General features: G+C 44.5%; 1 protein-coding gene across 1 annotated transcript in view; it reads right to left on the bottom strand.

Moving 5' to 3' along the window:
• The window catches only part of LOC126106259 (uncharacterized PPE family protein PPE24-like), a 32,451-nt gene extending 16,736 nt beyond the window's left edge, over positions 1 to 15,715 (bottom strand). Inside the window, exons 1-2 of the mRNA XM_049912484.1 lie at positions 15,676 to 15,715; positions 309 to 2,755 (exon numbers count right to left, since the gene is read on the bottom strand). Coding sequence (XP_049768441.1) covers positions 309 to 2,755; positions 15,676 to 15,715 — 2,487 coding nt within the window. The remainder of the gene's footprint in view (positions 1 to 308; positions 2,756 to 15,675) is intronic.
• Positions 15,716 to 16,172: the final 457 nt, after the last annotated feature.

The raw sequence follows: 16,172 nt of genomic DNA, 5'->3' as shown, positions 1-16,172 counted from the left end.
GTAGCGCTTGACACAGTCACGTCGATTAAATATTTGGGCGTAACAATGCAGAGCGATATGAAGTGGGACAAGCATGTAATGGCAGTTGGGAAGGCGGATAGTCGTCTTCGGTTCATTGGTAGAATTTTGGGAAGACGTGGTTCATCTGTAAAGGAGACCGCTTATAAAACACTAATATGACCTATTCTTGAGTACTGCTCGAGCTTTTGGGATCCCTATCAGGTTAGATTGAGGCAGGACATAGAAGCAATTCAGAGGCGGGCTGCTAGGTTTGTTACTGCTAGGTTTGTTACTGCTAGGTTTGTTACTGCTGGGTTTGTTACTGCTGGGTTTGTTACTGCTGGGTTTGTTACTGCTGGGTTTGTTACTGCTGGGTTTGTTACTGCTGGGTTTGTTACTGCTGGGTTTGTTACTGCTGGGTTTGTTACTGCTGGGTTTGTTACTGCTGGGTTTGTTACTGCTGGGTTTGTTACTGCTGGGTTTGTTACTGCTGGGTTTGTTACTGCTGGGTTTGTTACTGCTGGGTTTGTTACTGCTGGGTTTGTTACTGCTGGGTTTGTTACTGCTGGGTTTGTTACTGCTGGGTTTGTTACTGCTGGGTTTGTTACTGCTGGGTTTGTTACTGCTGGGTTTGTTACTGCTGGGTTTGTTACTGCTGGGTTTGTTACTGCTGGGTTTGTTACTGCTGGGTTTGTTACTGCTGGGTTTGTTACTGCTGGGTTTGTTACTGCTGGGTTTGTTACTGCTGGGTTTGTTACTGCTGGGTTTGTTACTGCTGGGTTTGTTACTGCTGGGTTTGTTACTGCTGGGTTTGTTACTGCTGGGTTTGTTACTGCTGGGTTTGTTACTGCTGGGTTTGTTACTGCTGGGTTTGTTACTGCTGGGTTTGTTACTGCTGGGTTTGTTACTGCTGGGTTTGTTACTGCTGGGTTTGTTACTGCTGGGTTTGTTACTGCTGGGTTTGTTACTGCTGGGTTTGTTACTGCTGGGTTTGTTACTGCTGGGTTTGTTACTGCTGGGTTTGTTACTGCTGGGTTTGTTACTGCTGGGTTTGTTACTGCTGGGTTTGTTACTGCTGGGTTTGTTACTGCTGGGTTTGTTACTGCTGGGTTTGTTACTGCTGGGTTTGTTACTGCTGGGTTTGTTACTGCTGGGTTTGTTACTGCTGGGTTTGTTACTGCTGGGTTTGTTACTGCTGGGTTTGTTACTGCTGGGTTTGTTACTGCTGGGTTTGTTACTGCTGGGTTTGTTACTGCTGGGTTTGTTACTGCTGGGTTTGTTACTGCTGGGTTTGTTACTGCTGGGTTTGTTACTGCTGGGTTTGTTACTGCTGGGTTTGTTACTGCTGGGTTTGTTACTGCTGGGTTTGTTACTGCTGGGTTTGTTACTGCTGGGTTTGTTACTGCTGGGTTTGTTACTGCTGGGTTTGTTACTGCTGGGTTTGTTACTGCTGGGTTTGTTACTGCTGGGTTTGTTACTGCTGGGTTTGTTACTGCTGGGTTTGTTACTGCTGGGTTTGTTACTGCTGGGTTTGTTACTGCTGGGTTTGTTACTGCTGGGTTTGTTACTGCTGGGTTTGTTACTGCTGGGTTTGTTACTGCTGGGTTTGTTACTGCTGGGTTTGTTACTGCTGGGTTTGTTACTGCTGGGTTTGTTACTGCTGGGTTTGTTACTGCTGGGTTTGTTACTGCTGGGTTTGTTACTGCTGGGTTTGTTACTGCTGGGTTTGTTACTGCTGGGTTTGTTACTGCTGGGTTTGTTACTGCTGGGTTTGTTACTGCTGGGTTTGTTACTGCTGGGTTTGTTACTGCTGGGTTTGTTACTGCTGGGTTTGTTACTGCTGGGTTTGTTACTGCTGGGTTTGTTACTGCTGGGTTTGTTACTGCTGGGTTTGTTACTGCTGGGTTTGTTACTGCTGGGTTTGTTACTGCTGGGTTTGTTACTGCTGGGTTTGTTACTGCTGGGTTTGTTACTGCTGGGTTTGTTACTGCTGGGTTTGTTACTGCTGGGTTTGTTACTGCTGGGTTTGTTACTGCTGGGTTTGTTACTGCTGGGTTTGTTACTGCTGGGTTTGTTACTGCTGGGTTTGTTACTGCTGGGTTTGTTACTGCTGGGTTTGTTACTGCTGGGTTTGTTACTGCTGGGTTTGTTACTGCTGGGTTTGTTACTGCTGGGTTTGTTACTGCTGGGTTTGTTACTGCTGGGTTTGTTACTGCTGGGTTTGTTACTGCTGGGTTTGTTACTGCTGGGTTTGTTACTGCTGGGTTTGTTACTGCTGGGTTTGTTACTGCTGGGTTTGTTACTGCTGGGTTTGTTACTGCTGGGTTTGTTACTGCTGGGTTTGTTACTGCTGGGTTTGTTACTGCTGGGTTTGTTACTGCTGGGTTTGTTACTGCTGGGTTTGTTACTGCTGGGTTTGTTACTGCTGGGTTTGTTACTGCTGGGTTTGTTACTGCTGGGTTTGTTACTGCTGGGTTTGTTACTGCTGGGTTTGTTACTGCTGGGTTTGTTACTGCTGGGTTTGTTACTGCTGGGTTTGTTACTGCTGGGTTTGTTACTGCTGGGTTTGTTACTGCTGGGTTTGTTACTGCTGGGTTTGTTACTGCTGGGTTTGTTACTGCTGGGTTTGTTACTGCTGGGTTTGTTACTGCTGGGTTTGTTACTGCTGGGTTTGTTACTGCTGGGTTTGTTACTGCTGGGTTTGTTACTGCTGGGTTTGTTACTGCTGGGTTTGTTACTGCTGGGTTTGTTACTGCTAGGTTTGATCATCGCGCGAGTGTTACGGAAATGCTTCAGGAACTCAGGTGGGAGTCTCTGGAGGAAAGGAGGCGTTCTTTTCGTGAATCGCTACTGAGGAAATTTAGAGAACCATCATTTGATGCTGACTGCAGTACAGTTTTACTGCCGCCAACTTATATTTCACGAAAGACCACAAAGATAAGAGATTAGGGCTCGTACAGAGGCATATAGGCAGTCATTTTTCTCTCGTTCTGTTTGGGAGTGGAACAGGGAGAGAAGATGCTAGTTGTGGTGCGAGGTACCCAGCGCCACGCACCGTATCGTGGATTGCGGGGTATGGATGTAGATGTAGCCACAAATTGTAATTACTTTGATTTATTGTAATAAAATGATCTTTAAACAAATGGGAACATTTGGTAATTATTAATCTGATGAAAAATGGCGTATTTGACGTAGGTTGGGGGAAAATTTTCTAATAATCGTACAAGCAAATTACGATCATGAAGTTCCCAGTGATTCTCATAATTTTAATAAAATATAGATACAATGAAGCGCCAGAGAAACTGGTATAGGTATGAATATTCAAATACATAGATGTGTAATCAGGCAGAATATGGTCCTGCAGTCGTCAACAAGTGTCTGGCGCAGTTGTTAGATCGGTTACTGCTGCTACACTGGCATGTTATCAAGATTTAAGAGAGATTGAAGGTGGTGTTACACTTGGTGCATGAGTCATGGGACACAGCATCTCCAAGGTAGCAATGGAGTGGGGATTTTGCCGTATGACTATTTCACAACTGTGCCGTTGTAAGATGTTGTGGTCTCCTGACCTTCATTGCTTACATATTCCGCCCTCACAATCATAATCCGCACATCAAGACACTTCATTTGAACCCAAACTCGATATGATAAAGTCAATTTTGTATGAATTCATGTAAACGATATGCAAATAACAAGTGCGCACCGGGGTTGAAATACTCGATTCTGCCGTACACACATACATTCCAGACATGACGGTCACAGGAGCTTTTAGTTCGAGAGAGGCAGACCACATGCTGGGAGGTCGGTCCCTTCAGAGGATGAGGTGACCACCCGTAGAGCAGACAGCGTTTGCCCGAGTGAAAGGAACGACCCCGTGTTCGGCTTAAAAGCAAATTTCACTACATTGTGTGGGAGCGCCCAGCCTACGCATTCTTTACAATATTGCATGCAGTTTCAGAGATTTTCACAGGGAGACAGCAAATGCCAAACGCTGATACTACAGATTTCTGGATTGGTCGCCTTAAACGAAACGTCATTCTACCGTTTTAAAAGAGCAATGCTGATTGGCAGACAATATTTCTGACGCCTTGAGCTAAAGGAGTAATGTAAGAGACCGAAATACATACCCCTTCACTTCTGGCATGGAGAGGACCCATTCCGTTGTCGCTCTTGGAGAGCGTGTGCGCTCGTACATGTACTCAAAGAGCGAGGAACAAGTCTCTCCACAGTACTTCACTGGGAGAACACCTCTGTCGAGAGCAAATAGGAGTGTGACTCTATATTATAGAGTCCTTGCGATTAAGCGTTGTTCACTGTGTTGGCCACCACACTTATTGTGCATTGTGAACGGACAGAGGACTAGTTAAACGCCTGCGAGCTAATTTTTTAGTGGCATCGTGGTGGACTGGTTATCTGACCGGTGTACCACGTCAATAGTTAGACTAGGGGCGAATAGGAGTCCTTGACTTTATCAAGGCGTAGGGAGAGTTTGATTGGCGAAGGTCAATCCAGATAGAACGAGAGTTATCTTATTTGTCAGCAGCGAGCGGCGCAGACAGCAGTCATTGCAGCTTACAGCATTGTGCGCTACAGCTCTTGCGAGCCCCATATTTCCTCCATGACAGTACACTTCATTGCATTTCACACGCGACAGCCTCGATCGTACCTAGCAACATTCTAACGGATAATTATTCAAGTTGAGCTCTCAGCCATTCTACCAAGTCAATAACAATCTTAAACTTTGTATAGAAATTTCATTAGCGAATCCTATCCTTGAGAGGTAACTTCACATTCCGAAAAGAGCCAGGAAATAACGTGTTAAATTCATAACTAAAAGTGTCATTGTGATTTCTCAGAATTTTAGCAAAATAAATAATAATTTTGATTAGTTTCATGTCTTTCTTACACTAATTAGCACCACTCCAGTACCCAAGTATCCCACTAGTTACGTAACAAATTTTGTGAATTTTTGTGTCATTTCCTTACAGTGGACGACTCCAGAAGATATTTATTGCTGAAAGTTTTTCAGGCATTTCTCTTTAGAACGTTAGGAGCGTCTGTCTGACTACTGTAGTAGTGTGGGAGTGGAAATTGCGTCTTGCAGGAGCCACAGGGTAAAGGGTATATCTCAGATCAATCCCGCACCCACAGAAAATGGCGACCCTGCCAGGATAGGTAAAATAGGTAACCTGCCAGGATAGGTAAAATAGGTAAGCTACCAGGATAGGAAAGTGTCAGGATAGTTAGGTACGGCAGGTCACAGCAGTAGCAGTTTGAAGAACTTTCTTTCATGTATTAAATAGCTGTTTGCAAAGATTGGGATCAAAATAGATACAGGTAGTGAAGAAAGTAGAATTGTAGGGAAAAGGGCGTGTGTTATTGTGTTGGAAAATTTTGCATCTTTTACAATTTTTGTGTAGCTGTTAGGGCATAGGATTTTCAGGTGATAGGCACAGACGCAGGGTGACGCAGAGACACAGTGTGACGCAGCATCATATAAGTTAGAATTAAGAAATAACATTTTTCTCCCTTTGCAAGCGCACAGGTGGAGATTGGAGACTGTAGGAGAGCCGATAGAACATTAGCCGAGAAGTCACGACGTTGTTGTTGTTGTTGTTGTTGTTGTTGTTGTTGTTGGTTCAACCAACTGGTAAGTGGTTCTTGAGTTTCTCCCGGCGTATTTGATAATCAAAATATCCACGGGTATGCTGCCGGTCTATAGTGTCCAACGGGCACGGCCATGGGTAGCCCACTCTCACCGGTGGTAGCGAATTTGTACATGGAGAACTTCGAGGAGGAAGCCCTGTCGTCATCCGTATGGAAACCTACTTGCTTTTTCCGTTACGTGGACGACACGTTCGTCATCTGGCCACATGGTATGGATAAACTCCTTGACTTCCTTACACATCTAAACTCCATACACCCCAACATCAAATTCACTATGGAGACTGAAACGGAGGGTAAATTACCTTTCCTTGACGTCTTGGTCAAGAGAAGGGCTGACGGCACCCTAGGTCATGGGGTGTATCGGAAGGCTACGCACACTGATCTGTATTTGCATGCAGACAGCTGCCACCACCCTTCACAGAGGAATGGGGTACTTAAAACTCTAGTACATAGGGCGCGCACTATCTCTGACGCAGAGAGTCTACCCCAGGAATTGGAACATCTGAGAACTGTATTTCGAAAAAATGGGTACTCAGAGTGGCAGATTCAACGTGCTCTCCGCCCAACCACTGCAGCACAACCTGTTGAGATGGATGAAGTCACGAGGGAGGAGGTAGGCACTGCATTTATTCCATACACAGGCGCACTCTCGGGGAAAATCGCCCGCATTCTGAAGAAACACCGGGTCGGAACTGTGTTTTGTCCTCCAAATAAAACTCGTGCACTGGTGGGGAGCGCCAAAGATGACCTCGGTTTGAGGAAGGCCGGCGTGTACCAGATTCCGTGTCAATGTGGCAAGTCGTATATTGGTCAGACGATGCGTACCGTCGAGGATCGATGCCGTGAACACCAGAGGCACACTCGACTGATGTATCCGAGCAAGTCGGCGGTCGCTGAACATTGTTTGTCGGAAAATCACGCCATGGAGTATGACCGCACGAGGATTCTGGTACAGACGTCGAGATACTGGGACAGCGTTGTTAGAGAGGCCATCGAAATTCGCACCAATGACGACCTCATAAACCGGGACTGTGGCTATAATCTTAGCAAGGCTTGGGAACCAGCGATCGGGTTAATCAAGAGTAAATCGAGCAGACGTATAGTTGTGACGACCACGGCGGACAGAGCCATCACACCGACGTCATCTCAGACGCCGTCGCAATCTGTTCCACCGCGCGACCGTGGCGCTGGGCGCGGACGGCGGAGGGAGCGCGCCGCGGGCGGAGGGTATTTAAATCGGCCGCCGCCGCGACCGAACCCAGTTCCCTCTGAGCAGCCATAGCGTACGGATCTCCGTGCCGGCACGTTCACAGGAGCTCAGTCCGTCAGTTCACCTGATGATGGCGACATGTTTGATCGCCGAAATATTGTGCCCGTTGGACACTATAGACCGGCAGCATACCCGTGGATGTTTTGATTAACTGGTAAGTGGTCGTACAGTTTAGTAGATAGGGTTGTGGTGTGTTGAAAGAATTTCCATGTTAACGAGAGCACAAGCCAAAAGGTTACGTGAGAGACAGCAAGTAGACAAGATGGGGGAGGATCAACCAGATAGACAGCAAGTAAACCAGCATATTTAGACAGAAGGTGAACCTGAGAATAGGACAGAAGGTGAACCTGAGAATAGGACAGACGATGAATCAGAGAATAGGACGGTCGGGGAGCCGCAGGATCAGCGGGCTCAGTTAGACTGGGATGAAATTGAGACAGATCAGATGGGAATCGAAGGGGCGAGAACATCGAATTTCCAGAATATGAAATTCCAGGTAGGGCACATTCTGAGCCAGAAATAGACAACCCACGTAGGAAATGGCAAAGATTAGAAGCGAAACGAGCACAGGAAACGGGTTTGTTTGCCGCATATTCAGGGACATAATACGGGTCAATACAGTCAACGAACCGGCAGTTAACCAACGTTCAGAGAGAAGTAGACAGTGCGGAAGAGGGGGAACATTTAGAATACGTCGAACCTATCGTACACATTCTAAATATTCTCCAACAACACACAGAATTTTGCGAAGTTACGAGCGCCACGAAAAGGTTCCGTAACAGACGCAACTGTACCTGCAAACACAAGACATACACAACAGAGAGGGCAGAATGCGTTGTTTGCGCCACGTAATGGTTCAATGACAGACGCAACTAGTCCTCAACACAGACAGCACGGGTTATTGCAGTTATCAAACTTAGAAACGCCACAGCATAGCCCAGTAAACGACGTAACTGACCGAGTAGAAGACAATAGATCGAGAATACATAGTTCAGCAGAAGGTAGTGTTAAAGGACAGGACGCGATCATGGAGATGTTACGAAAAATGACGAAACAGAATACACAGATAACAAAACAGTGTCAGGAATTGAAACAGGATAATCAGACCATTAAGACACAGATCCAACAGGTTAAAATCCAGAAGGGATCGCCAGAACTGATAGTCAGATCACTTAGCTAAACAAAGACGCGAAAGAATCTAGAGAAAGAATTCAGGTACTAACACAAGGTCAGCAGCAATTACGCACTGACGTGGACAAGGTCCAACTGGACATCGTAAACGTTGACAGAAAGGTGGGACGTTTTACGAAAAAAGCCACTCGAACAGTGATACAAATTTCGGAAGAACAAGCAATTGAAAGCAAGGTCGCAAAGATTTCACTAAAAAAAAGTATGATCAGCGGATCAATAAAATAGAACTTAAAAACAAAGATCAGTTTGAAAAGCTTCGAACAGAGTTGATACAACCTATCGAAGAAAAGATCGAGACCGATTACACCTGTAGCGAAACAACTGACGTGTCAAGCATTAATTCAGTACACAGAACACGCGCCGTCTAAGAAAGTTCAAGTAGAACCAAGGCTAGACGTAACACTCGCGCAGAAATCGAAACACAAAACCTCGATTAAAGTAATACATGACATGCCACAGGACCAGGCACGGTATCTAGAAAAACGGAACACATACATTCAGCCGATACCAATCGAAAGACAGGCAACTGAACCAGTAAATCCAGTGACACAACATAATAGCAGCACACGTACTATACCGCGAACAACGAGAGCAGAAACACACGAACAACACTTTTGTTCACCAGTGATACGATATGACGCGGATATGAGTCAGGAAATTGAGAATAGGCACACAGGCAGTAGATTACCAGAGAATAAACACGACGACACAAGCAGTGGCAGATTATTTGAGTCCATGAATCAGTCACAAACCGGATTTATGAGTAGATATGATACTGACCACTTCCTTACAGTTAGAAAATTTCAACATTTTAAGGAAGAAGGCGTTAGCTTGCATGCACGCACATTCATCGACCAGTTTCAAGTAGGCTTACCAAACCACTGGAGCATAGCTCACAAACTTGACTTCATTCGTGCACACACGTCAGGGACAGTAGTAGAGGTGATGCAAAAGATCGCGGCTACCTGTAAGTCTTACCTACAGTTCAGAACAGCATTTCTCAAAAGATATTGGTCCAAGGAGGCGCAAAACAAAATTAAGTACGAGTTACTTCAGATGACACCATATGAAAACTCAGGAGAGAAAAGCGTGGTAAAATTCATTGATACAATGGACAAAAAGATTCAATGCCTAGACAAACCATACAGTAACGGAGAGCTGATACGTCTATGTAGAATAAAATTACCGGTAAAGTATCAACAGGCGACAGTAGGAAAAACTGAAAATACCGAAGAATTCAAAGAGGTTTTAAGGGAACTTGAATTTATGTTTAAAGAAGACGAGGTAAAAGAAAAAAGAAAGGAAAGGGAACACCAATAATTTCAGGCAATTTAACAGACAAGGACAGTGGCACAATGGACCATCGACGACTGAAGAGAATCGTTCAACGTGACAGAAGTGCAACCCTTCCGCAAATTGCTGCACATTTCAATGCTGAGCCATCAACAAGTGCCGGCCGGAGTGGCTGAGCGGTTCTAGGCGCTACAGTGTAGAACGGTGCGACCGCTACGGTCGCAGGTTCGAATCCTGCCTCGGGCATGGATGTGTGTGATGTTCTTAGGTTTGTTAGGTTTAAGTAGTTCAAGTTCTAGGGGACTAATGACCTCAGAAGTTAAGTCCCATAGTGCTCAGAGCCATTTGAACCATCAACAAGTGTCAGCATGCGAGCCATTCAACGAAACATCACTGATATGGGCTGTCGGAGCCGAAGGCCGACTCGCGTTCCTTTGATGACCGCACGAAACAAAACTTTATGCCTCGCCTGGGCCCGCCAACACCGACATTGGACTGTTGAGGACGGGAAACATGTTGCCTGGTCGGGCGAGTCTCGTTTCAAATTTTATCGAGCGAATGAACGGACGTGTACGGGTATGGAGACCACGTCATGGACCCATGGACCCTACATGTCAGCAGGGGACTGTTCAAGCTGGTGGAGGCACTGTAATGGTGTGGAGCGAGGGCAGATGGAGTGATATGGGACCCATGATACTTCTAGATACGGCTCTGACAGGTGACACGTACGCAAGCATCCTGTTTGATCGCCTACATCCATTCACGTCCATTGCGCATTCCTACGGACTTGAGCAATTCCAGCAATATAATCCTACACTCCACACGTCCGTAGTTGCTACAGATTTGCTCCAGGGACACACTCCTGAGTTTAAACACTTCCACTGACATGAACATTATTTAGCATATCTGGGATGCCTTGCAACTTGCTATTCAGATGAGATCTCCACCACGTCGTACTCTTACGAATTTATGGACAGCCCTGCAGCATTCATGGTGTCAGTTTCCTCCAGCATTACATCAGACGTTAGTCGAGTCCATGTCACGTCGTGTTGCGGCACTTCTGCGTGCTCGCAAGGGCCCTACACGATATTAGGCAGGTGTACCAATTTCTTTCGCTCCTCGGTGTTCAAATGGTTCAAATGGCTCTGAGCACTATGGGACTTAACATCTGAGGTTATCAGTCCCCTAGAACTTAGAACTACTTAAACCTAACTATCCTAAGGACATCACACACATCCATGCCCGAGGCAGGATTCGAACCTGCGACCGTAGCAGTCGCGCGGTTCCGGACTGAGCGCCTAGAACCGCTCGGCCACCACGGCCTGCACTCCTCGGTGTATTTTTTAAATTAATCTTTGCGTTTGTAAAAGATTCTTGGGCTCTTCTTAACGTAACAGAACTATATTCTTCAATATTCGATATTATACAAGAACGCTCATTCTCTGGAGTGAGTGTTTTTCCATTTGCCCATTTGAATGTAATTAAAGAAAAAAAGATTAAATTGCTATGAGCGAAATAACTGTGCAGCAGCAATAACATTATTTTGTATTCTTACGTGTCAGAAATATTTGCCTGTTTTCTTCCCAATATAACGCTATTTTCGAACTTGTGCTTCGGCACTAACCCAAGAGTGCAGGTTAGATTGCTGAGCGTGAAACGAGCAGCAGTGAAATTCGTATACTAGCTTGTCATAAATATTTGGCTGTTTATTTTCGAACACGTCGCGATTTCTGAGGGTCCACTCGCATCTTGCTTCCGACCACGAAACTCGATAGCAGTCATCAAGTTGGTTGGTTGGTTGTTTTGGGGGAAGAGACCAAACTGCGAGGTCATCGGTCTCATCGGATTAGGGAAGGACGGGGAAGGAAGTCGGCCGTGCCCTTTCAAAGGAACCATCTCGGCATTTACCTGGAGCGATTTAGGGAAATCACGGAAAACCTAAATCAGGATGGCCGGACGCGGGATTGAACCGTCGTCCTCCCGAATGCGAGTCCAGTGTGCTAACAAGTACGCGTCATTTCAAGTCACATTCCAGTAAGCTTAGAGTGAAACTACTTTCTCCCGATAACGGCGCCAGCGGCTGCGACGACGATGTCCACAGGATGGAAGACACACACGCATGGCGTGCTGCTACTCATACAAGGTGACAGAAGACGAACACGCAGAGATTAACGAAGCCTCCACGTCTGTCAACCGTCTTCTGTCTGCTCAGATGCGGCCCGCTTCGTATTTCTGTCCTGCGCCAACCTCTTCATCTGAAAATGTTACTTGAACCAGCGTCCTCAATTACTTGTTGCGTGTATTCCAATTGAGGCGTAGCGCCGTATAACAATCCTGCCTTGGAGGCGGTTGAGTGGGTAATGTGTCACAGAGCTGGATAGTTGCAGATGGTGACGCGAGACTGGACGCGCACGTAGTTTATGTATCAGCCGATAGAGGACAATATTGGATAGGGGGACTGTGAATTTAGTTTCGATTGTGCCCACTAGAGTGTACTAAAGTAATAGAACGTTTTTCATAAACTGTTCTAGTATTTTCATTAAGTGTTATTATGTCTTTTTATGTACGTAAAATGTTAGAAATGTGTTTTAGCAGTATGAATGATGCGTGAGTGTGGTTTAAGGTTAATATGAAGATAATTGTTTAACGAGTTATGTAGTAGGATTTAGTGTGGGAACATTTCGAAGAAGTATGGATATGGACAAACGTGATTTTCGTAGAATAGATTTGTAAAGTAAGTTTATGGTAAAGGGAAAGTTAATTCAGGTATAAATAACAATAGTAAATTACTTTATGTATAAGCAAAACTTCAGGTTATTAGATAATTACGTCGGTATAAAGTGCAGTCGTTAGGTTTACTATTTTGCGATTGGTTATGGATGAAAAGCGCGGACTGACGCGGGAGAATGTTGTTTTGCTATTGGCTGAGTAAACTGACCAATGGTAAAGCAATATTCCTCACGCGCCTTTTTCTGCTGATAGAGAAGACTTAGAATAGTCTAGAGAGGAGTCGGAGCCTAGCCATGAAACAGATCGGACGTGTGTAGTAGTAGTTCCGATGGAAATTATAAGTTGCCGGATCTAGCAGTGTTTCATACATCAAAAGTGTTGGAAAGTGACGCCATAATTATTCTGATGCGTGTGTAGTAGAAAGTTCGGAATTTTTAAGTGAATTTTGTGACGAGAAAAGACATAAATTTCACGTGGCGTATTGAGCAGGTTGGTGGCTAAAAACTGTGAATACATTTGGTGCCGACGGACTTCATATTTGGCGAGCAGTCTCAATCAAACGCAGTCAGTATTTTTGTAGCGATTACGTTTTCGGGAAATGCAACACCATAAACTTGCTAACGTGTGTGAAAGGGATTTTGAGTGACTGTGTTAAGACTAGCACGGACTTGGCAGTGATACTTGTTCACCTAAGTTTCAGAATATATTAATTGAGGACAAAATTTCCGAACTTTCATTTGTGTGAAAACTTTCTCCCGAAACGTAGATTAGTGACTTAAATTGCAGCCTGGTTCACGTCGAAGTACAGTAGGTTTCACTCGGCTTTCCTAATGATAATCTGCTGAGACAATGTTCACAGGTAGGTGCAGGTTCGTCGTAAAGGGACGGAAAGAACCGCGCCGCACAATCTCTGTCTTCCTCCACAGTTGACCCCCAAGAGCTCTGTCTGGTCCCACGGAGGTTATTATCCGATGCCTTAAAACACGTCCTACCGTCGTGTCCCTTCTTCTTGTCGGTGTTTTCCACATGTGCCTTTCTTCGCTGTTTCTACATAGAACCTTCTCATTCCTTACCTTATCAGTCCACGTAATTTTCTACATTCCTCGACAACTTGGAAAGGGACATAATCCTATAGCATTACATCTCGTCAACAGTAGTAGTCGATACCAGAAACATTTTTCGAATTTTGGACAGGTTGTAAGTGGGCTGTTTAGGTTTTATATAGGTCTTTATATTGGTAACGCCACGTAGCGCTCTGTATGAAAATCACTGGCTGTGCTGTGTGCACTCTGTGGCTGGTTGGCTTTGTTGGAATATTCGCTATTGTAATGTTGGGCAGTTGGATGTGAACAGCGCATAGCGTTTCGCAGTTGGAGGTGAGCCGCCAGCACTGGTGGATGTGGGGAGCGAGATGGCGGAGTTTTGAGAGCGGATGATCTGTGTGTCCATAAGAAAGAGTAAATTTGTAAGACTGGATATATACAGGGTGTTACAAAAAGGTACGGCCAAACTTTCAGGAAACATTCCTCACACAGAAATAAAGAAAAGATGTTATGTGGACATGTGTCCGGAAACGCTTAATTTCCATGTTAGAGCTCATTTTAGTTTCGTCAGTATGTACTGTACTTCCTCGATTCACCGCTATGATTTCATACGGGATACTCTACCTGTGCTGCTAGAACATGTGCCTTTACGACACAACATGTGGTTCTTGCACGATGGAGCTCCTGCACATTTCAGTCCAAGTGTTCGTACGCTTCTCAACAACAGATTCGGTGACCGATGGATTGGTAGAGGCGGACTAATTCCATGGCCTCCACGCTCTCCTGACCTCAACCCTCTTGACTTTCATTTATGGGGGCATTTGAAAGCTCTTGTCTACGCAACCCCGGTACCAAATGTAGAGACTCTTCGTGCTCGTATTGTGGACGGCTGTGATACAACACGCCATTCTCCAGGGTTGCATCAGCCCATCAGGGATTCCATGCGACGGAGGGTGGATGCATGTATCCTCGCTAACGGAGGACATTTTGAACATTTCCTGTAACAAAGTCACGCTGGTACGTTCTGTTGCTGTGTGTTTCCATCCCATGATTAATGTGATTTGAAGAGAAGTAATAAAATTGAGCTGTAACATGGAAAGTAAGCGTTTCCGGACACATGTCCACATAACATATTTTCTTTCTTTGTGTGTGAGGAATGTTTCCTGAAAGTTTGGCCGTACGTTTTTGTAACACCCTGTCTATATATATATATATATATATATATATATATATATATATATATATATAATGACTTTTGAATATTATTAAAGTAAATAAGTAAATACATTGTTTGTTCTCTATCAGAGTCTTTCATTTGCTAACTATGCCTATCAGTAGTTAGTGCCTTCAGCAGTTAGAATCTTTTATTTAGCTGGCAGTATCGGCGTTCGCTGTATTGCAGTAGTTCGAGTAACGAAGATTTTTGTGAGGTAAGTGATTATGAAAGGTATAGGTTATTGTTAGTCAGGGCCATTCTTTTGTAGGGATTAGTGAAACTCAGATTGCGTTGCACTAAAAATATTGAGTATCAGTTTAGGGTTGATCAGAATAAGTAAAGAGAGAAATGTCTGCTCAGCTGTTTGAAAATCAAATAACGTAAGAGGTTTATCAGCACAGTAATTCATTAATTTTTCTAAGGGGACGTTTCAAGGTTAACATTATCTCAGTTGTTTTCCTGAAAAATCTCACATAATTTTGTACACAATATATTAAATTTCAAATTAAAATCTATGAAAAGGAATTACTGTGTTTTCGTTGTTACAATCGATATGTACTAGCTCTGAATGCACAGTTAAAATTGTTTTTTAGAAACATTTGAAATTACAAAATATTTCGCACAGTTATAATTTCTATTATTAATTGCGGAACGTAGTGCTGTTTATTACGTTTGTTTATGGACTCATTTATAAACTAATCTAAACTAAGAGAAATTCATTAATCAAGAAAAATTGTCAACTCTTTGGAATATTGTTATTACCGCAGAGTAAAGCAGTAGTAAGCGTGCATCTGATGTGATAGGACGCATTTTGGACAAACAATGTCATTTCGTCGTTTTGCTGCTGACACTTTAACGAGAGTGGACGGGCAGTTAGAGCGCTTATGGACTGGGTCTCACATATTTGCATGCCTGAATATTTTCCGTATATTTTCTTTTGCGGTAAACATGTCTGGAACAACGTAATCGGAATCATTGTTGATATAATTGTCTCACGTTAAACTGGCATTATTGTGGTTGTGACCCGACAAGACTACTGGCGTTGTTCTATTGTCGTGCGTGACAAGATGCGAGCGAGTGTTCTTTTCGGCAAGATATACACTGAAACATTGTCCACTACCCAACGCGGCGTTGGATACCACTTGGCGGCGTTGCAGCAGGTGCCGCGGAAACAAAAGTGTGCGAGCGGAATTAGATACCAAAAGGAGATCACCCTAGAGAAGCATTTGAGAAATCTTTCACGCAGCAGGATCGTACAAACATACCGCCGTTTGATTCTCGTACAGATTCCCGTATGGAGGACATAGTGATAGACATCCCTGGGTTTGTGAAGCAGCTGAATGGGTTGAAAATAAATAAATCGCCAGGTCCTGATGGGGTTCCAATTCGGTTTTACAGAGAGTACTCTACTGCATTGGCTCCTTACTTAGCTTGCATTTATCGCGAATCTCTTGCCAGTCCCGAGCGACTGGAAAAAAGCGCGAGTGACGCCTGTAAATAAGAAGGGTACAAGGACGGATCCTCAAAATTACAGACCAATATCGTTAACATCGGTTTGTTGTAGGGTTCTCGAACATATTCTCAGTTCGAATATCATGAATTTCCTTGAGACAGAAGTTGCTGTCCATGCATCACGGCTTTAGAGAGCATCGCTCCTGCGAAACGCAACTCGCCCTTTTTTCACATGATATCTTGCGAACCATGGATGAAGGGTTTCAGACAGATGCCATATTCCTAGACTTCCGGAAAGCGTTTCACTCGG

The sequence above is a fragment of the Schistocerca cancellata genome, chromosome 10, assembly GCF_023864275.1.
Source record: "Schistocerca cancellata isolate TAMUIC-IGC-003103 chromosome 10, iqSchCanc2.1, whole genome shotgun sequence".
Classification (NCBI taxonomy): Eukaryota; Metazoa; Arthropoda; class Insecta; order Orthoptera; family Acrididae; genus Schistocerca; species Schistocerca cancellata.
This window is presented reverse-complemented; position numbering and strand designations above follow the sequence as displayed.